This window comes from Macrotis lagotis, chromosome 4 (genome assembly GCF_037893015.1).
Source record: "Macrotis lagotis isolate mMagLag1 chromosome 4, bilby.v1.9.chrom.fasta, whole genome shotgun sequence".
NCBI classification, from domain to species: domain Eukaryota; kingdom Metazoa; phylum Chordata; class Mammalia; order Peramelemorphia; family Peramelidae; genus Macrotis; species Macrotis lagotis.
The window spans coordinates 21,581,856-21,605,652 of record NC_133661.1 but is presented as its reverse complement, the minus strand read 5'-3'; the positions used below and the strand labels follow the sequence as shown (position 1 = coordinate 21,605,652).

At 37.7% G+C, this 23,797-nt stretch overlaps 1 protein-coding gene across 12 annotated transcripts in view; it reads left to right on the top strand.

Moving 5' to 3' along the window:
• ANK3 (ankyrin 3) overlaps nt 1-23,797 on the top strand; it is a 702,796-nt gene that overhangs the window by 75,897 nt on the left and 603,102 nt on the right. For 9 of the 12 annotated variants that reach the window (XM_074232298.1, XM_074232299.1, XM_074232311.1 and 6 more), the window contains exon 3: nt 10,896-10,992. The exons of the other annotated variants lie outside the window; for them this stretch is intronic. In XM_074232298.1, coding sequence (XP_074088399.1) covers nt 10,896-10,992 — 97 coding nt within the window. The remainder of the gene's footprint in view (nt 1-10,895; nt 10,993-23,797) is intronic. 12 annotated transcript variants of the gene reach the window in all.

The following is a 23,797-nucleotide window of genomic DNA, read 5'->3' as shown; positions in this document are numbered from 1 at the left end:
AGATATAAAATCTGTTTGGGTGAAATTTTTTAAAACTTAATTTATTTAAGACAATGTGATTTAGTGACTTGCCCAAGGTCACACAGCTAGAAAATTATTAAGTATCTGAGGTCGGATTTGAATTCATGTCCTCCTGACTATTGTAAATTGTTTTAATGAAAAGAGATACATTAATTAAACACCTGTTTTGTGAAAGGCCCATACCAAAGACAAAAACAAAACCAATCCTGTCCTCAAGGAGCTTCTAATCTGTTGTGGAAGGAAAGGATAGCATATGTCCACAGTTAAATATAAAGCAAACAGATCAGACCTTGGAAGGTGAAAAGGGAAAGATGAGATAAAATACATTAAACTCTTAGAAGCTATAGACGAGATGGTTTAGCATCTTCTCAGAGTGTGCTCTAAGATGTCATGGGCCTACTTGGAGACATTTTCAAAGTCAATTTTATAATTAATGATTTTTAAAATTAATTTTATTTATTAATTAGTTTAAATACTTATTTATGTGTATGTTATATATTTAAATATTTAATGAATTTTAATGAATTAATATCTGCATGTACAATTGCTCAGGCCCTAGAGCAGCATTTCATATTCAAATGATTTGTCTTGTCAGACAATTCAGAAACAAGGGGGGGGCTCCATGGAAGAGGTGACACTTGGCTGGATTTTGAAGGTCATAGAGGATTCCCTGCCTCGCCTGCCTGCCTAGCTGACCTGTCCTCGATTGGTGCCCCGTCTCCTCCAGTATCCATAAGACTGACCAACCCATCCAGGCTCATAATCCAGGGATGATGTTGGAGCTATGTTGGTGAAAGGGTTCATTGATCTTCCATCTGTGTCTCAGAAAGGGCAACAAAATTCCGACAATACTTAGGGAAGAGTCAATAATTTAGACTTAGTCTTGTCTGGGTACTCTGGGGAGATCCTGAAGTAGAAACCATGTTAAAGTTTTTGGAGGTCAAATGGTTACCAGCTTCAAGACTTGGGTTCAAATTCCATCTCTGAGAATGTCTGGGACCTTGGGCAAGTCGCCGGACTCTCTGTTGTTATATTTATAAAATGACAAAATTGAAGTAGGATCTCTGAGGTTCCTTTCATCTCTGTATCTGTGATCCTATGATTTAATCACTTAACTTCATCTGATTAAATGAAGAGTTTGACTAAATCAAATTGAAATAAATCTCTAAATCTGCATCCTACAAATCTATCTGTGAAATCATAGAAAAGTCTCTTATTCTCCTTGATTTTCCATTTGACTATATGTAAAATGAGAGGTTTGGATGACTAAGGTCCTTTCTGACTCTCAATCTAGACTAAATGACCCCAAAGGTCTCTTATTGTTCCAAACATAAATACTTTAATTCTACTTGTGTGATTCTAAAAAAAATAATTTTATCTCCTTGGACCTTAATTTCCTTATCTCTGAAGAGGATGGATTAAATGATTAAATTTTCAATTCTAAATCTTTAACTATTCTTCAGTAGTTTTTCAGTCATGTCTGACACTTTGTGACCCCATTTGGGGTTTTCTTGGCAGAAGTACTGGAGTAATTTGCCATTTCCTTCTCTAGCTCATTTTCCACATGAGGAAACTGAGGCAAAGTTAAGTGACTTGCCCAAAGTCACCTAGTTAGTAAATGTCTGAGGCTGGATTTGAACTCAAGTCTTCCTGACACCAGACCTGGTGCTCTACCCAGTTTATCCCCTAACTGCTGACAATGTCATACCCCCATTTCATAAATTACTGGGGCTCTGAAATCCAGGATAGTATCCTTTGAAATTTAAACTTGATATATTTTTACTTTTCCAGTCTTCTTGTTCTAATCCATGATCCAGCGACTCTCTGCTCTTCATATACAGCACTTCAGCTCCTAACTCCATGCTTTTATTCTCCCCTGTCTCCATCTCTGATTTGCTCCCCCCTCATCTTCATCTCCTAGCTTCCCTTTCTTCAGTGTTCAGGAAAATCCCACCTTCTACAAGAAACTCATCCCCTCCCTTCTTAATGCATGTGTCTTCCCTGTATTGACCACCTCCAATTTATCCTGTTTTATGGCTTTTTTATACAAAGTAGTTTGCATGTTGCCTCCCCCTCTCTAGTTACATCATGAGCTTTTGAGAGCAAGGACAATTTTTTGACCTTTGTATTCCCTAAGCAGTGCCTGCCTTAATTAAATGCTTATTTCATCTTAATCAATTAATTATTTAATTAATGAATGTATATGATGTATGTTCTATGTTATGTTATAACATATATAAATAAGTCTTAAAAATTAAATAATTAATTGAACAAAAGCAGTATTGTCTTATAGAAAAATATATATTTGTCTTTTGTGTTATAGACTTTATTATCCATGTGTGCAATAGTTAGAATCCATTTTACTATAGAAAATCCTCCAATACTTCGGTATATAAAATATATTGCATAATGGAAAAATTCCCCAATTCATTTTGCCGTACTGTCCTCTCTCTCTGGCTGCAGTTATGTCTGAAGCTGTTTCTCTGCCATAGATTGCCTGGCATCATGGTTTCTTAAAGTGAAGTCCCTTTGTTCTCATTTTTGCTGAACGTGTGAGTCTACCTGCTTTAGCGTCACGCAGCCTTCCGTAACTATTGAAGTCTGACTTCAGTGTGTTCTAAAATGCTGCTTGGAGCCTACCCTGCTTGAATTCATCCTCTGCCAGGTGGTGAGCTAGGCTGTCTTCATCCATCTTCTGCCTGTGTCCTCCCCCACTGGTGTTGGGGGACAGGATTGCTGATTGGCTGCTTGCCTTCTAGCCCTTGATAATGGGCAATTCAGGCTTAACAGTCAACGTGATGTTGGCAATGAGGATGAAGCATCTCAAACTGACAGTGTGATGTATGGGTTGAACCTGGGGCTCAGCCTCATGGGAGATTATAAAATTGAATCACGGTCACTCTAAACAGATGACCCCCATTTTTGGCCATTCCATAAATTCAAGAGTGGGGATAGTGACTAGTGGTTACTTCTTAAAAATTCTTAAACACAGATGCCTCTAGGAGCAAATGAAAACATGTCTTTTGGCTTATCAATCTGTTCCCTGCCTGGCTCCCATCAGCCTTAGCAAGCATATAGTCTACTCCTTCAGGCACTCTGTGGTCCGGTATAACTGGATGTCTTGCTATTTCTCACACAAGATATCCAATCTCCCATTGATGAACTTCCACATCAGCTGTCCTTCATGCTTGGGATGCTCCTTCTCCTCAGCTCTCCTTAAAATTCCTACTTCTCTTCAAAGCTCAAAGTCAGTGCTACCTTCTGCAGGAGGGCTTTCCAAATCCCCCCCATCCTCCCCAGGTGCTGGTATCTCCCTTCTTCCCATGAAAAAATCACCTTGAATTTTCCCTATATAGAGCCAGTATATATTTCCACATTCATATCATTTCCTTCAAAAGATGTCATCTAATTGATTTCTGGATCTGTTTCATTTTTAAAAATTTATTTCATTTTTAATTTTTGGATTTAAACAAGCATTTCCAAAATGTAGTATATTAAAAAAGATGACTGCACATGAAACTGCAAATCTATTTTGTATAACTAGCTATTCCTTTTCAATATATAATTATATATCATATAAATTTTTTTCTTCTTTTTTTTTCCCTTTAAAGTCACAGTGACTAGCAAATAGTGTTTACTTAATAAATGTTTCTTGATTGTTTGAATGAGGAAGTCATTATACCTCTCCTAGTGACTAAAATGAGTTCCCCCAAAGAAGGGAACTATAGAGAATTAGGTTTTAAGATTTCTGATAGTTTCATAGGCCCACATTTCCTTTAGCCTGAACTTCTAAAAACTTGTTAAATAACTGCTCGGGACTATAATACCTTTTTTATTTTCTATTTTTGGAAGCTTCTTGTGCAACAATAAACTTAGAAAAGTGAATCATCTGGTTAACTGCTGACAGCTGTAAATGGTAGAAGAAATCATAATAATGATGATGATGATGATGATGATGATGATAATAGTCTGTCCTTAATTTTTGAAGAAGACCATGACATCAGGGAGGTGATACCATGACAAGCATGTGAATTGGATCTGAGTGAGTGGAGCTATGCTAAGTCATCATTCTCACTTTCTCCTCCAGAACCATCTGGGTCCAGTGGCCAGATAGGACTCAGGATGAATGGAGATGCCTCTGTATATGAGGCAATCAGGGTTAAGTGACTTGCCCAAGGTCACACAGCTAGTAAGAGTCAAGTGTCTGAGGCTGGATTCATACTCCCATACTTCTGACTACCAGACCAGTGCTCTATTCACTGTACCACCTAGCTGCCCAGATAGAAGAAATATCATAAGCTCATAGGTTTGGAGCTGGGAGCAGCTTCAGAAACCATCTCCATCCCCCTTCCTTTTGTACATAAAACTGGGACCCAGACCTTCACAAGACTGGAATTCTAAATATTGAACTCTAAAGGGCTTCAGACACCACCTATTCCAACCTCTTGATTTTATAGATTAGGAAACTACAACCCATGATCACTCAGGTGGCTTACTAATTGGTCAAAGGCAGTTTTTGAATCCAGATCCTCTGATTGAAAGCCAGTGCTCTGGGTTCATATCTGACTCAACCACATATTTGGGGGTGGGGCTTTGGGCAGGTTATCTATCTCTAGGTCCTAGTTGGCTTCACTGAAAAAAAAGGAGTTTGTATTAGTTAATCTCTTCAATTCCCTATTCACCCTCAGGCTCAAGGTGTATTCCATTTTGGCTGTCCTTCATCTTGTAATGCTGCTCTCCCTTGGAGATGCCACGCCAGCCCTTTCCCTGGCTTTACGTAACCTGAACCACGCACATGGCGTCCTTGGCCTCTGGTTTGGAAGGAAGCTCTGGCATGAGAAGAGTTTGGATGCAAGAACTGCTGGGGGGAACTGTTGCCATGCAACCATAAGGGCAACTCACACACTTTTGTTAGAAACCAGATAGCAAAACACAGAAGGTTTGATTTCCTCTTTGAAGAAAATATCCTTGCCTCCCCTTTTTTCAGCATCCTTCCATTTTCAGATTGGAGGGAATTTGAGCTTAAAGGATGGAAACTTGTCTTCCTTTGTAGAAGATGTGTGGAACTCTAATGTCTCTCCAATAGGGGAGCATCCCACCACTGATGGTGGCAGCATCTGCTTCAAGGCAGACCATGATCCTTTATCCCAGACAAGAAGACATTGGAAGATATTCTACTGTTATCTGCCTTGTTGAAATGACAGGAACCTGAATATTCTTACTGTTTTTCTTAACTTTCCTTTATTTTTGTGACCCCTTTGAACATAAATCTCTTCTTTAAAACAATAATGCCTCAGGCAGTCCTCCCCCAAAGACATCTCTATCCTGTTCACTTTGACCTTGAAGCAAAGACTTCCTCTGACTATTATTTCTGCTGAAACTATTCAGCCATCCATTTTGACCTGTGTGACTATTTATTGAATATTAATGGTAGTGTGTGTGTGTGTGTGTGTGTGTGTGTGTGTGTGTGTGTGTTTGAAACAAATATAAGGCATATTTCTCATTCCTGCAGTCTAGTGAACAGGATAGAAATTTGGCACCAGCTTTTGATGCATTTCTGTAGACCTGGTGTGGAGAGTGATTCTTTGTTCTGCTAAATAGGTGTTTTTAGCCCTCTGCTGAGACCCTGAACTTCAGATAGCAAACTGTACAATATCTACAATTTTTGTTTATTTCTAAAGACCTAAATCCAGTGTGTCCAATGGACAGAAACCTCAATTTGGAGTCAGAAGATCTGGGTTCAAATTCTCCTTTTAATTGCTTTTTATTCTCCCCTTTAAACTGTGGAGTGGAGTAGAACCAGAAATTCAAAAGAGTTTTGAAACAGGAACAAGTATGATGACCTCATAGACATAGGCTTTCTTTGCTAAGTGAATTTATGTATTGACTTGGTAGCTTTTTTTTTAAAGCTGTAGACATTTTAGGGATTGTCACCTGATTTAAACTTAAGAAAAAGATGGGAAGCCTCAGCTCCCCCCTCTCTAGCCCTCTCACCCAGAGTCTAGAATGATGAGAATTACTAAATTATAGACTCCTTAAGCTGCTAGGGCCTTCCATAACATCTAGTGATAGGATACCAGATGTCTAGCTAGAGGAGGCCTGACATCACCTAGCCTACTTTCTTCATTTTTCACATAAAAAAATGAGGCCTAGGAAGGATGAATGAATTGTCAGAGTTACTCAGCAATACTGGGCTCCAATCCTAAAGCATGAGATTGCTGAAAAGTCAACATCTTATTTGAATATCAAAATAAAAATTTTGTTCCCCTAGATTACCTTAAAATTTCTTTCTATGCATCACTGAATCTCTACCTAGGACCTGAATTCAAATCCTTAACAGCTGTTTGATCTTGGGCAAGTCACTTAACCCTGATTGCCTCACATCCAAAGCTATCTCCAGTCAACCGGATTGGGGTAGTTAAGTGGTGCAGTAGATAGAGTCAAATGGGAGTTCGAATCCAGTCTCAAATATTTGACTTTGGGCAAGTCACTTAACCCTAATTGCCTCATATTCAAGTCATCTCCAGTCATCCTGATTCCTATCTGAGCACAACACCCTCTGGAGGAGAAAATGAGATTGGTGACTTAGCATAGCCCCCCTCCCCCAATTGAGTTCAGGTGCTTGTGTCATGGTCTGGTCTTCTTCGAGAATGAAGGATGAGCACCATCATCATCTTTATCATGATGTCTAATATGTAAGGCAGGTGAGCAGCTGTCCAGTAGCTGGGTCACAGCCATGAAGTCATTCTCCATTCTTCTGTCTCCCTCCACATTGAACTAGTTGAGTTTGGTTGGTTCTACTCTCACATCTTTTATATCCATCTCATTCTAGTTATATGTTGCCATGGTAGATTAGCCCTTCATCACTCTGGTCTGGACTATTAACCATCTTGTATTTTTTAGGATTTTATATCTATATCTATATCTATGTCTATGTCTATGTCTATGTCTATGTCTATGTCTATGTCTATGTCTATGTCTATGTCGTCTATATCCATCTCCATCTCCATCTCCATCTCCCTCTCCATCTCCATCTCCATCTCCCTCTCCCTCTCCCTCTCCCTCTCCCTCTCCCTCTCCCTCTCCCTCTCTCTCTCTCTCTCTCTCTCTATCTCTATCTCTATCTCTATATCTATCTATATCATCATCTATCTTTGAACATGCATACATATACATATTTGTACATTTTTACACTCACTTATGGATTTATGTATATGAGGTACACATATAATATGAATATTAGAAACTGAGCCTATGTCTACTACTTTCCTGCATCTGAAAGCTAAAACTTTTACCTTTTATAGATTAAAAATATTAATGTTGTATTTTACTTTTGCTGATAGCTTATATCAAGTATGGCATGCAAGAATTTATTTTTAAAAATTTTTAGGAGCAAAAAATAACTTTATGAAAGCCATGGAGAAGAATAATGGACAGGAGCTTATGCTTGCAAACAGCTGGGGGGAAAGCCCTTGCTGCATACCTGTTGGGCAGCCAGCAGTAGAGGGAATTCCTGGCAGCATGAGGGACATCTGCATGGAGGCCTCACTGAACTGGCCCGGAGCAGGCTCTTGTATAAGATTCTAAGCTCTTTGTTTAAACAACAGCCAATGGATCAGTGCTCTGGAGTTACATATCACCTAAGGTTAAATGGAGGAACTGTTTCTATTGGGTTCATAAAGTCTAAAAGGGAAAAACTCTTTTTCAGCGTCCTTTCTATGTAACACTTCTGTAAATTCTGTCTCCTACAGACCCACTGAATTACCTCTCTATGGTTTAGTGGGAAAAATTCCCATAATTGATGCAATAGTTGAGAAACTATTATTTTTGACGTCTATAAATTTTACTACCTTATCAAGAAATGTGACTTGCAAAACTGAAATGATTTTTTTAAAATAGGGTGACAAAGGTATGTGGGTTGTGGAACTGATATACAGCTACTTTTTAAATAGGAAACACTCTTTTTAAAGGTTTTTAATCTTAAACTTAACAAGCACTACATAAAAAAGATTTCTGTATATAATATAGAACAGAAAGAAGGGATAGTATATGAAATTGTGAACCTGGCTCTATTATATCTATATCTATATCTATATCTATATCTATCTCTATCTCTATCTCTATCTCTATCTCTATCTCTATCTCTATCTCTATCTATCTCTATCTATGTATCTATCTATATCTATGTATCTATGTATCTATGTATCTATGTATGTATGTATCTATGTATCTATCTATCTATCTTGTTTTTAAAGTATATGGTGAATTCAATATGGAACTTTCAAAGCTATCCAGTTTTTCAGTGATTCCTTCTGTCCTTCCTTTTTTGTTCCCTTATAATATTTTTAAGAACTTTGTCTCTATTCTCCTTTTTCCTCTCCTGCCATCTCCCCATTCTCAATTAAAATAAAATAAAACAAAAACCCTTATAATAAATAAAAAATAATCAAGTAAGACAAAGTCCTGCATTGGCCAAGCCCTAAATGAGTGTCTCATTGGGCATCTTGAACCAATGGTCTCTTTTTCAGGAGGCAGATAACTTGCTTCATCATCATCATAGTCTGAGATCATGGAGTATCTTTTCATTGATCAGTTACTAAGTCTTTCAAAGATTTTGTCTTTATGTTGCTTTTATGAGATAAATTGCTTTCCTGCTTCTTTTCTCTGTCTTCCAAATCAATTCATACAAGTCTTCCCAGGTTCTCTGAACCTATCCCTTTGGTCGTTTCTCATAGTACAATAATATTCCATTTCATGTACATGCTAGGATTTGTCTAGTAATCACCCACTTGATGGGCATTTCCTTAGTTTCTATTCATTTTGAATATCAAGTTACTATTAATATTTTGTGTAAATGGATCCTTTTCTTCTTTAATTTATTTTTAATTATGATAGTGGTATTACTAGGTATTCACAGGAAGCAAGAGTGGGAGTATTCATTCATATTGAACTTCCTTTCTACACGAATACCATTCAAGAGAAAAATGGACATCTTTTAGCCAGCATCGTGCAGCAATATTAAAAACCTCTTTGTCAAACTGTATATGTTTTTCAGTTGTTTCAGTCATGTCCTTCTCTTCCTTGACCCTATTTGGTCTTTTCTTGGTAGAGATATTGAAGTGATTTGTCATTTCCTTCTCCAGTTCAACTAACAAGTGAGGAACTGAAGTAAACAAGGTTAAGTTGACTTGTCCAGAGTTTCAACTCAGGGAGAGTTCCAACTTCCTGACTCCAGGTTCAGTGCTCTGTCCGCTGCGCCAATAAGCTGTCCAACTTTAGAGGACAATGACTCAAGGCTGTAGGTCTACTATGCCATGGTGCCCCATGTGTAAGGAATGTGTAAGCTATGTGTAAGAAATAACCAGGACAGTTTGGTCCAACCAGAGAGTGTGGGAAAGGAGCCATAGGTAGAGAAAAGAACAAAGAGCATTTTAAGTATGGATTACAGTCTGAAGATAGGAGGTGGATCAAGATTGAGGAGCAGCTGATGGCCCATTTTAGTGGGATGATAGAGTGTGTGTGTGTGTGTGTGTGTGTGTGTGTGCAATGTGAAATAAGGTTAGAAATGTAGGCTGGAGCTGCATTGTTAATGGCCTTAAATTTTTGATGTTGAGAGTGAAATATTAATTACTATGCCCTCCTCACCCACTAGAAATTTTCTTTGAGATTTCTTGAGAAAGTCAGGTAATACAGTGGACAGAGCACTCTGCTTGGATACAGAATGGTTTGAGTTGAATCCTATCTCAGAAAATCATTTCGTGATCCTGGGAAAGTTGTGGCCTCTCTTATTCCCATCTTCCTCATCTGTGAATTGGGAGTAATAATAGAAGTTATTTCAGGGAATATTCTCTCTCTCTCTCTCTCTCTCTCTCTCTCTCTCTCTCTCTCTCTCTCTCCCTCTCTCCGTCTCTCTGTCTCTCTATCTGTCTCTCTCTGTCTCTCTCTCTCTCTCTCTCTCTCTGCAAGGCAATGGAGTTAAGTGACACACAGGTAATTATTGTGTCTAAGGCAGAATTTGAACTCAGGGCCTACTCCAGGGCTGATGTTTTATTCACTGTGCCACCTAACTTCCCCATCTCAAAGATGCTGTGAGGATCAAATACGCTAACATATGTGAAACATGTTGCCTACATTAAAATACTACAGCACAAAGGAATCTTGAGGGATCTTGGTGGCTATCTATCTGGTCCATCCATGCTTGGAAGGAGTTTCCTCCCTAACAAACAGGACAAGGGCTCATGAGTCTGTGGAGGAAGAACCACCTGCCATTGGCAGCAGCCCATTCTTTTGGGGTACAACTCCAATTAGTTGCAAGTATCTGACATCAAGCCTAAGGGCACCCTTTGTACCTTCTGCCCAATGCTTTTGCAAGTCTAACAAATCCTCCAGATGAAATCCATTCCTAGTACTTGAACTTGAATCGTATCCTCCTTGGGTTTCCTCTTCTGCAGACTAATCCTACCCAGCTCCTTCAGTTGCTCATCCTAGGACCCGAACTCTTGGCCCAATCATTCTGGTTACCCTTCTCTGATCACTTCCTAGCTTCTCTTCATTCTTAAACTATGGTACTGTAATTGAGCTTAATACTTCAGGTAAGGAATGATGAGGACAGAGTACAGTGTGAACAGTGGCACTCTGGCTTCACGTTTCCCAGAAGCCATGCCAATTTTAATGTAGTCCAAGAACTTTTGGGGGACGGGGCTGATACATTACAGACTGACTCGTGACTTGCAGTCCGCTAAAGTCCCAAGATCTTTTTTTTTTCAGAATAGCTCTTATCTAGTCATACTTCCAAGATATTATACTTGTAAAAATTATTCTTTTGTACCCAAGTGTAAGACTTTACATTCATGTATTGAATTTGATTCTTTTAGATTCTGCCCAGTGCTCTGCCCTCTCAAGGGTTTTTTGGATGCCAACTCGTCTTCCACTGTCAGTTGTGCCCCTCAAGTTGGGGTCATCTACAATGAGGTTAAGTACATCATCTATGACTTTATCCAAGTCATTGATCTAATTGCTAACTATTATTATGATAATGATGCTGCACCCAGCTGTCCACTTCCTGCCCACCAGCACTTGTCACTAGTGAGTAACGATTTATTCTAGTAAGTAAACTCACCAAGGAGGCTGATATCATTACACTGATTTACCCTCTCAACAAGGGTGGAACTGGGTAATTTTAGTATATAAATAATGGAAGCTCACATTGATAGGGCCTCTTGTGGTTCCCAAAGCTGCACTGTCATTGGGGAGGGAATCTTCGGTCTATGCCAATGCTTCAGCTGCATTTTGAACATTTCAGCAGTGCGGTTAATGACTGATGAGAAGCAGCTCAGCAGCGACCTTGAACTTACAGGATGTGGACATAACGTGTGGTTATGTGTGCATGTTATACACATGATTTTATATTATGTATAATACCCATGTATAATGTATAAAAGACGTATTTTGTATATCACTTTGCTTAAGTAGCCATGAAAATTAACTATGCAATTCTATTATATTTATACAGTATAATATATTATATTATAATATAGAATATATAATATTTATACAGTATAATATAATAATATTCTATATAATTATACTATATGCAAATAGATTATTAACTATGTAAATATATCATATTAATATATTTTACTATATGCCAGATAGATGTATACATGACCTGAAAAATATGTGTGTATATGAATGTTTATATATGCAAACCTATACTTTTATATATGCATTCAAAGATATACACATATTTATTATGTGTTTTATATATATATATGTGTGTTTTATATATATATATATATATATATATATATCTTTCTCTTTCTCTCTCTTTAATCTCTGTATCTCTCTATCTGTCTATGATGTCCCAAAGGTTTTTGTGCAATCTTAATTACATAATTTTGTGTAATCTTAATCTACATTAAGATTTTAGGACCACCTGGGATATATTGTGCATAATCAAATGGTCCTTTGGCTCCCCAGGCTCATACTACTCCCATCTAAGAGTCTCTGTGTACACTTCAGCCAATTGAGACAACTTTCTGCCTCTCCCCAAACATGGCCTGTGTATTCCCACCTCCTTACTTTCGCATATCCTATTCCCTAAAACATGCTCCCTCCTCCTCTTTAGTTGTGTAATTCTTCCTTCTTTAGAACCAAGGTCAGATGCTGCCTCATCCATGATGCTTCTTGATTCCTCACATTTTCAGCTGAGAACGACCTTTCCCATCCAGAAGTTCTCATCAGTAATCTGGTTGCACCGTGATGAGGCACTTCTGTAATCTTATTTATTGCTATTTACCAAATAATTCAGATTTGTAAATGCCAGGAAGAGTCAGAGAGCCTTTCTCTTCATTAAAATTTGTTTTTCCATTAGTGTTTAATAAATGTAGATTAGATGTAGAGTTAAATTTCCTTTCAGTCATCATTTCAGTCCTTGTTCCATGACCCCCATTGGGGTTTTCTTGGCAAAGATACTGGAATGGTTTGCCATTTCCTTCTCCACTTCATTTTCCAGAAGAAGAAACTGAGACAAACAAAGTGAAGCGACTTGTTGAGGGTCACACACCCAGTAATGTCTGAGACCAGATTTGAACTGTGGAAGATGACTCTTCCTGACTTCAGGTCTGGCGCTCTATGGGCGGCGCCACCTAACCTCCCATGTCTCAAACATCTCCCCTCTGTGGTCTGTCTTCCATATGGCTGTACAAGAAATTTTCCTCAAGTTCAAGATCTAAGCAGGTTTCTCCCTTGATCAAGAAAATCCAATGGTTCCCTTTGCCTTTAGGATCAAACCCCTATTTCTTTTTTTTTTTGGCAGTTAAAGTTTTTAATAACTTGCCTCCCATTTACTTTTCCATCATCCTTCTGCCTTATTTCCTTTCACGAGCTCTGATATTGTCTGTTTCTTATAGTAATCCTCCATCTCTGCAAAAGCTCCTCCCATTGCCCAAGATGCATTTGTCTCTCACCTTTGCTCTAGAATTCCCTCATTTCCTTTAAAATTTAGCTCAACTATCGTTCCCTACCTAAGACTTTTCTTGATCTCCCCCTCAACTTTGTATTTACTTTGCATAGACCTACTCTGGATACACATTGTCTGCCTCTGTCCAATGTAAACTCCTTGAGGGTAAGGATTGTTGTTTCTTTTTACCTTAGTATGCTCGAGACCCAGCACCCTACCACACACACACACACACACACACACACACACACACACACACACGCACGCACACACACACGCACACACACACAGACATACACACACATCACACACACAAAGACGTGTGCTCACTCTCTCTGTCTCTCTTACTGTATCTAGCATAGCATCTAGTAAATGTACTAGTAGATATGAAATGAGATAATAATGATTGTTGATGAAATTGTGATGTGTGGTTGTAAATGATGAGCAGGCTGATTTCAGAAAATCCTGGGAAGAATTTCATGAGCATCTGATGCAAAGTGAAGTGAGCAGAACCAGAACATAGTACTCAATTATAGCAATATTGTATGATGATCAACTATGAATGACTTAACTATTCTCAGTAATACAATGTTCCAAGATAATCCCACAGAACTCATGATAAAAATGTCCTATCTGCCTCTAGAGAAAGAACTGCCAGACTCTGAAAACAAACGGAAGCCCACTCTTTTCACTTTCTTTTTTTATTTGAGTTTTCTTACACAAAATGATTATGACTACTATGGAAATGTTTTGCATGATTTCCCTAGTATAGCTTATATCAGCTTACAGTCTCAGGGAGGGAGCAGAAGAGGGAGGAAGGGATAGAATTTGGAACTTAAAGTAAAAGAAATGAATGTTGAATTGTTTTTACATATATTTGGGAGGAAAATGAAACATTTCAAAAATATTTTTTGATGATTGTTTGAGGATATTATCTGTCAAGAGAGCTTCTAGGGAACATTCCTACTTTGGGTGGAAGTTTGATTAGGCATTCTCTTGATGACATGTATAGCCAAAAACTTATAGACTTTGCTTAATAGGGAGCTTGCTGCTTCAGAGGCATTGCCTTGCTATTTTGATCAGCTAAAATTTAGGGGTGTAGGGATGTGTATTGTGTGTGTGTGATTTCAGTGGCGTGGAGAATTTCCTAAGAAAAACCCTCAGATTAGCACCTGCTCTGATGTAGTTGCCTGGGACACTGAGACACAGTGATTTGCTTGGGGTCACACAACCCATATGTATTAAAGGTGGGACTTGAATTCAACCTCTTCTGACTCCCAGGTCCATTTTCTACATGCTATTACACATCCTGTTTTCTGCGTGATTTTTTTGTTTTGTTTTTTGTAAAGCAGTGAGGTTAAGTGACTTGCCTAAAGTCACAAAGCGAGGTAATTTTTACTGAATTAAAACTCAGGTCCTCCTGACTCCAGGACTGGTGCTCTATTCACTGTGCCACCTTGCTTCCCCATTTCTTTTTTTGTGTTTTTTTGCAAGGCAATGGGGTTAAGTGTTATGCCCAAAGGTCACACAGCTAGACTGGATTTGAATTTCTTTGTGACTTTTTGTCAGCTGTTCTTAGCAGAATATACTTGCAGCCAAGGAATACCCTTGTTCTTTCCTATTAAAGCTCGCAAAATCATGTCCTCCTCCAAGCTGAACATTCCCAGTTTCTATAACCAGTCCTTCCAGGGAAAGAAAATAAGACCTACAGAAGAGGGAGCTGGTGCCATGTACCTGAAATCAGGAAGACCTGAATTTAACTCTTGCCTCAGATACTTATTTATCACCCCAAGAAAGTCAGTTAATCAATGTGTAACTCAGTTTCCTCATCTATAAAATGAGGCAGTTGGACTTGATAAACTCTAAATTTCCTCTGGCTCTAAAACTACGATCCCATTTCCACGCAGGCTCATTAAGCTTTTAAATCATATTGGATGCAAATAGGAAGACTAGGATGCTCCCTATTAGAAACTAGATATAAATATGGTTTCATAACCCATTGCTGTCTTCATGGCCTTTTCTGAACATGGCACATGTTGTACTAAGACTTGAACACAACAGTCAAACATATATGCTAATTTGATGGGGGAGAGGGCATGGTAGCACTATGACTTATTCATATGTCAGATTTCTATTATTGCCATATCATGCTGCCTTTTTGGGGTGGGGATTGGGGGCTGGGGGAACATGTCTCACTGCGCTTACTCAAAATCACTCTATGAACTTCTATAATTAAATTCCTTCCTCCCTCCCTACCACCATGGTATATTTCTAGAGTTGATTTTTTGAACCCAGATGGAAGACTTTATTCTTTTCCCTATTAAATTTCATTTAATTAGAATGAGTCTAATATTTTAGGCTGATGAGATCATTTGGGACCCTGGCTCTGCTTTCCATAACATAAGCTCATTTTCCAATCATTTTGTCTTCTGCAAATTTGATAAGAATGGAGTTTATTGTATAGGGATCCATTTTCAATTTCTTTGTTTCTTGGCTGTTCCTCAATTATTTCCTTTAATTTCTTGGACCATACATTTGCAGATGCTCCTGCAATCCTTTTTTCCCAAGTCTTTTCCTCTGTTGAAATTCCATGTGCTCTGGATTAGAGAGTATTCAATTGTAAACATGATTGTTTCTGGTGCTTAAAGGCCAGAGCCAATGGTGAATTCTATGTGCCAGACTCCAAATGGCTGGGCTCTTTGCCAGTCTTCCATTATGCCATCGCTGGACTATCTGTTAAGCACCTGTTAGAGGATGGGAAATGAAGCTATCATTTAAACATGGAGACTCTACAGAAGCGGTGAGTAGAAGTGGCCAAGGGAAAGGTCCAGTACAATATTCAACACTGAAAAATTATTGTATTGATTTTTCAAGGAGGAATTTTGTTTTGAAAGCTGGAAAGCTGAGTTTTTACAATTTTTTTTAGTTTTTTTTGCTTTAATGTTTTTGATACCATTACAAGCTGTTTTTAAAAAGAAATTGAGACAAAAAAATCCTGCTCAATTTCTTTGATGACCATGACATCTGACACTTCCTCTTTCTAATAAAACCAGAATAGCCCCCCCTCCCCAAAGAAATTGAGAGTCAGTATGGAATAATCAAACCCCAATGCTGATTATCACCTGACTCTAGGCAAGTCACTTAACTCATTCATAGGCTAAGCAAATCTTTGAGACAAAAGTCACAGATTAGGGGATGATTGCTTGGGTAATAGCATTTATGGAACATTTTAAAATTTCTAAAATGCTTTACATTTGTGATCTCACAACAGTTTTAGGATCCAAGTGCCCTTATCTCCATTTTACAGATGAGAAAACTGAGGCATAGAAAAAAATGCTAGGATTCACAGCCAATAAGTGTCTGAATCAGGATTTGAACTCAGGTCCTCCTGACTCCAGGGTCAGTGCTCTATCCACTATGCCACTTATTTGCCCCTTGACTCTCTTTCAAAAAACAAAAATTAGATTTTTAAGGTCTAATAAAATCTAGAAGCCAATCTTTTCTTTCTTTCCTTATCTTCTTTTTAAAAGCTTTTTCTTATTCCCTAGTTCTCTGAACCTTATGTCATTATTCCTTTGAAGAAAGGATTTTTCATCACCATAGTTATTACTTAGCCCCAGGCTTTTTGGGGCCCATGAACTTGTGAGGTTTTTTTGTTGTTTATTGCAAGGAATTCAATAACTGTATTTTGATATTACTGGTTTCCTTTGTGAGCTTGTATATTTTATTTTATGATTTAAAAGCATTCTGGAAAAGGATCCATTTAGGTAATCCAAGGCACCAAAGAGGTCCTCGATATTCAAAAAAAAAAAAAGGGAACTCCTGCACTGTTTTTAACCACTTCATTTTTCATATGAGGAAACTGAGACCTAGAGAGCTCCAATGACTTTTCTGAAGTAAGATTTGTTCTATGAAACAAAACAAAATGGTTTGGGAGTCTGTCTATATATGATTTTTATTTGTATAGCACACAACTATGTGCATTATTATATTCTTGAATATGATAAAACCTTGACTATAGGAAACCTTAAGTCACAGTTATTCAGAAGAGTCAAATTTTCTTTGTGTCCAACTTTATTCACCTTCTGGCCTAATAATTTTAGGATCTTGATCTCATTGATGTAAATGAGCAGCCTTTTCACTACCAATGCAGATTATCTCTAAATATGGAGCTGAAAGGGACCCAAGAAGTCATCTGGGCCAGTGGTGCCATTTTTCATATGAGGAAACTGAGGTCAAAAGAGAAAGGAGATAACTTGGCATAAGGTCACATATCTTCTAAGTGGCAGAAACAAGGAAAGCCCCCAGGTCATCAAATCCAGAACCAATACATTTTCCACTGGACCAGGATAAATAAATGGAATCTCTGGGGCATTTGTACTTTAGTAAGGAAGAATGTAATTTCAAATCTTGGCTCTGCTGCCTGTTTTTTTAAATTTATTTAAGGTAGTGGTGTCAAGTGACTCACCCAAGGTCACACAGCTAGGCAATTATTGCATGTCTGAGGCTGAATTTGAACTCGGGTTCTCCTGACTCCAGGGCCAGTGCTCTATCCATTGTGCCACCTAGCTGCCCCTGCAGCTTTTTTGTTGTGTGTTTGGGGTTATTATTCAATACTCTTCAGTCTTAATTTCTTCATTCTTAAAATAAAAAATAATAGATTCAACATGCTTCACAAAGTAAGGATCAGAGAAGGTAACCGATGGCAAGTATTTATGCATTTGAAGGTAAGCTTCTTGAGGGCAGGAGTGTCTTTCTTTGTTTCTCCAGTATTTTGTAGAGTCTTGGCACCCAGTACATCCTTAGAAATGCTGTATAGTAATTGTTATTACTGCGTGAAAGACTTCCTTGCAGAGCTGTTATTTTGGAACTATGGGGTCAGACAGTATCATGCTGTCTTATTAACAACTGTATATAATTGATTTATTATTTCCCTCTCTAGCCAATTGTGTCTTAGGGGAATAGGCAAGAAAGTCCTGATGCTATGGCTCCAATCCATACTCTGCTCATCTCTCATGCAGGGCTGACTTGTGTGGAGAATTTGGGCATAGGAAACATGTAAACTACATTATCCTTCCAATGATTAGTTTAAAGGGGCATTTATGACTCCAGATAGCCTCATTACCATGGTATGAATCCATTATATTCCCAGACCCCAATATGATTGAGAGATTCTTGCAACAAGGACAGAGTGGTATGTCATAAAAATCTGAACAAAGCATTTTCCTTTTTCTTCAGTCCTTAGAACTTCTCTGTGGGGGGCTAATCACCATCTGGGGGTTAATCAGCTCATTCATTTGGGCCCTGCTCCCCAGGAAATTCTCATTTGAATGATAGCATTTCTAGCTGTGAATGGCCACTGTGAATTGCTTTTCTACCATAATGATGAAACTTGAATAGCTTTGCTAAATATTGCAATCATTTTTTGATATATAAATTTGAAGTCATTGAGAAAATATGTAACATTATGGAACTGTGTTGCTTTCCCACAACACATTTCTCATTCAAGGATTGATTGAGGTCTTTTTAGAATGGATAATTATCATAGCCGCCATGTTTCATATTTGATGTTTCATGTTAAATATACTTTTATAAGGAACTGTGATTGATAGCATGTTAACAATGGATGGCTTGAAAATTTTTGCAGTCATTTTAGCTTCCTGAATTTGAAGAATGTAGCATTCTACAATAATATTTTACTAGAACCCCATTAATTTTGAATTTGCAATAATCTAGAAGGGGGATAAAGTGAAACTTCCCTTTGCACTAGCTATAAAATATATAACTTTTATTTCTGAATATATCCTTTTCTTCCTTTATCATGTATGTCATATTTAAAATTCTTTTAATTTATTTTATTCTGAATTTAAGAAATAAATCAAGCATTTCCATAACATAGTAAAATAGAAAAGAAAGATGACTGCACATTAAACTACAAATATATTGTGTACAACCTTTTATTTCTTTTTAATATAAAATGAAGTTATCATGTAGCTTCCCCCCCCCCCAAAAAAAAAGACAGTTTAGCAAAACCAGCATATCCACAGAGGTTGGTAGCATATGGATTATTCCACAACTCTAGTCTCTACAAAGAGGAAAGGAAGGTGAATTTTCCAAACTCTTCTCCAGGGTCAAGATTTGTGGTCATTATAATTATACATCATTCACTTTCTTTTTTAAAACAATTAATAATGTAAGATTTTACATTATTAATAGAAGGAAAATGTTTACCCTCTGGTTATGATAAATTATTCTGTAGTATTGTCCATTAGCTGGCAAGCAATATACTGTTTACAAATGTATCTTACCTATTCATTAACTCAGCCCAATACAACTTCTGCTTATCATACTGTTAACTTAAATTGAATAATATAAATTAGATACTATAGGAAGCCTCCTGTATGTGGGAGCAGGGAGAAGGAAGGTAGTAAGGTGTCCAATAATTGACCCATGATGATAATTAGAAAGAGAAGTATAAACTCCTCATGGACTCATAAGTCTGGCTTACCATAGGGAGGCCCCTATAGAAGTTATATAAATATGAGGATTGTTTTCAATGAGACTTGATTAAATGTGATTCAGGATTGGAATATGGCAATGGGAGGGGACATCTAGTTCATGGAGAATAAAGTAGGGGAAATACAATTTAATTTAATGAGAATTTTAAGTACTTACTATTTGTTAGGATTTATGGGAAAATATGAAGCAATATTTGCTCTCAGGAGCTTATATTCCTCAGAGAGGAGTATAGAGAAAAAGAAATAGAAAATAGAAACAACTGGGAAAATCAAGGAAGTCTCTTGAAGGATGTAACACTTGAGGGAGCAAGTTATTCCTAATGAGAATGAAGACAGAGAACGTTCCAGACTTTGTGTGAAATCCTGTTAGTTGGAATTTGACATCGAGAAATCAGAAAATTGGCTGGAATGTAGTATATATGGGGGGGGGGGGTGCAATTAGTCTGGAAAGATAGATTGGAGCCAAGTTGCAAAGCGTATTAGACATTAAACATTGGAGTTTACATTTTTCCTAAAGTCATTTATTGAATAGCGGAATGACATGCTCAGATTTACAATGGACAAAAATCATCAGTAGCATTTATCTTGATTGAGGAGAGATTTGAAATCAGAGATTCCTAGGAAAAAATCTCTTTTACTCATTGGTGAAGTGGAAATGATGAGAATCTTAGGAAGATGGTAACTACATCACCTTAGGATTGTTCTTAGCTGAGAAGCAAGGTCACAGTTTAATGGGGACCTTATATATTAGAAGATTTCTTAAACAATAGAGAGAGAGAGGGAGGGAGGGAGGGAGAGAGAGAGAGAGAGAGAGAGAGAGAGAGGGAGAGAGAGAGAGAGAGATGGGATTTTGTACCCTCAGACTTTAGAGAGATTACTACTGGTTTGAGGCAGATAGGAGACTTAAATGAAGGATACCAGAAATGCTTCTCTCTCTCTGTCTCTCTGTCTGTCTGTCTCTCTGTCTTTCTCCCTCCCTCCCTCTCTCTCTCACTGCAGAACTATTATCCTCTTGGTCTGATCCCAGGTCTAAAAGTAAAATTGAGTAATTGGTCAACAGACATTTGTGAGCAGACTGTCTGGGTCCCTAATCTTATGGATTAGTGTTCTGGAATACAAATGGTTCCGGGGAAGACAATTCACCTGGGAATGTTTCTTTCAGGAAAGAATATTTATTGGTCCACCTTCTTCCTCCTGAGGTTATTTTTTTTTCAAAAGAAAACACTGTTGTTTTTCCCCCTCAGTTCTGCATGTAGAGAGAATAACAGCTTCAAGATTATGACAGATGCTCTAAAAATGTTGTTTTTGAATTAAAAGCAATGGATGGTTAATGGAGAGTTATTTTATAAATGGATTCCTTAAAATATTTTCTGGATTTACTCAAATTTTTAAAAATTAATTAGCTGAAAAAATGGACACCCTTAGATTTTTATCACCACTTCTGAACACTTTTCTTTCTTCCCTCCCATCCACCTTCCCCCCAATACCATGGAAAGCCTGCTTTTGGCAATAAAAATTAGCAATACAACAAAAGTGTTGAAACAGTGATTCCCCTCAGACACCCTTTGGATTGTTCCTCAACTATCCAGTGACAAAATAGAGGCATTTTTCTTGCTCTCTTCTTTGGACCAAGATGGATAATTAGAAATCCATAACATTAGCTTCCTTTTTCATATTCTTTTCCCTTATGTTATTGCAGGGGTGGCGTTGACTGTTTTGCTGCTTCTGCTTCTTTCTCTCTCTGTTATTTCTTATGAGACTTGCAATGTTTTTTCAGATTCTTCAAATATATTATTGTTTGCTGTTCTATAATCAATCAATAAATCTTTATAAAAGTAAGTTTATGTGCAAAGCACTATGATGGCTGCTCATAAATACAAAGATAATAATAGAACACTGTCTGCCCTCACAGAGCTTACATTCTACTTGGAGAGATATCTATCCTTCTATCCACATCTAGTCACTTATATAACATAATCACATATAATATATATGATCATCTGAGGGGCAGCTATATGGAGAGAGCACTGAGCCTGGAGACAGGAAGATCTGAGTTCAAATCCAGCCTCAGACACTTACTAGTTGTGTGATCCTGGGCAAGTTATTTAACATTAGCTGCCTCAGTTTCCTCATATGTAAAATATGTTGGAGAAGGAAATGGTACAGTATTTTTGCCAAGACAACCCCTAATGGGGCCATGAAGAATTATACACAACTGAAATGACTGAATTCCAACTACAAAATAATATCCTGTTTTATTAATATACCATAACTTCTTCAGTCATTTACCAGTTCAGAGAGACACCCATTTTATTTTTGTTTTTTTGCTACCATAAAAAGTACTGCTATATATTTTTTGTTTTTTCTCTTCTTGGTATATACATACCCAGAAGAAGTATCTTTGGATCAGTGGCTATAAATAATTTAATTACTTTTTAAAAATATAACTGAAAACACATTATTTTCTGGAATGACAAACTCAGTTCACAGCTCCACTAAGAACTCATCCACATGTCTGCCTTTCTAGAGCCCCCTCCAACATTAACCATTGTCATCTTTGTCGACTGGTTGAATGTGAAGTAGGACTTTGTTTATGTTATAGCATTGTAATTTCTTCTTGTTAACGATTTAGAGCTCTCTTTCATATGTTGCCAGTAGTTGGCATATTTTCTTCTATGAACCGAGGACAAAATGAGGTAAGTTGAGAGACTCATAACCAGGTTGGCCAAAGGGTGATGAGTTTTGCAGCAACAACAGTTATCCGACTTTCTAAGAATTCTTGTGACCTACATAAGTATCCCTTTTATCCGAATAAGTGTAGAAAATATCCTTACTGAAGAAACCAGGGATTGTTGAAGTAAAAATGAATATTATTTCATCAGCTCATTTGATGTGATTTTTCCTACTTTTTGAGAGGTAGTATGGTTTTAATGAGAATTATGGAGACATTCTTGGAACCAAAAAATAATGGGCTTATGTTCCCTTCTGAAACATATGTTATCTGTGCGACCCTGGGTAAGTCACTTAACCCCTGTGCTCTCAAGAACTCTCGACCTATAAGTTGCAGTGAAGGTGGTGACCACCATGGGTAGAGGTTGTTTCCTCTTCTGGGAGTGCCGATGAAATCATGGGTCCAATCTTATCCGACCTCAGAGATAGATGAAATTCTTGTTTTTCTTCCTGAATGATTTTCTGGCATCCTGTTGGATGACACATAGTATTACTCCCATGAAACTTCTGGTTTCTATTCATCCTAGCGTGTAAAATCCATCTATCTCCCTCCTGCTTTCTCCTACTCTATGTTATTTTAGCAAGAATGCAATACAGGTATCCCAGACATGCTGTTAGGAATTTTAAAAAGGTTAAATGCCTCAGGCTGATGAATTTGGAGGCAAGAAAGACCGATGTGCAAATTGTCAATCTGCCCATCATTGCCTCTCTAATTCATTCTTTTTATTTTGGGCAATATCCAGGGGAAATGGTACCCCTGTTTTACCTGCCATGGCTCATCAGCTCCCTTTGAGTGTCTTCTCTGAGGATTTGATCAAGTTGACAGGGGCTGTGATTAATACCAAGGCCTGAATATTTCACTTCTTTCTCCAGAATGTTCCAATCACTCAGTCACCAGGGACTTTGGAAGATTCTTAGCTCATTAGAAAACAACATTTGGAGCTTGGAGATGCCATTAAGTGGGCAACAGCTTCTGATTGCTAATGGGAGCCTCAAAGGAGAGATGATTATTCCCCAAAAGTTGGCTGCAAAGAAACTGTATAAAGATTTGCTTCTTAGACACAGTCAGCATGACGAGGCCTTTTGAACTTTAAAAGTCATGACTTAAGGAGCTTAAGAACAACTGGTAAATGAATTGATTTCTCATGGAAGCAAATTTTCTGTACGTAGAATGACACCCATGAAATGACCAAACCTTTAAAATAAATAAACCCTGAAATAATATTGAGTGATATCCCTCATGTGGCATTATAGAATGTTGGCCCTAGAGGGTCTTAGGCATTCATCAGTCATGGATTAAACACCTCCAATGGGTTAGGTGTTGTGCTATGCTAACATTCTTGTTAATGATTTAAAAATGTCTTTCATGTGGTTGTTGATATTTGGCATATTTTCTTCTATGACAGACTGAGGTATGGCCCAGAGACTAAGCTGAGATATTCATAACCAGGTTGGCCAAAAGGCGATGAGTTTTTCAATGACTACATGTTCTCAATGAGCTCATGGGGAAAGTAGCATGCCAACAAATATGTACACATTTTATATGCATATATATTTCTCCATTTCT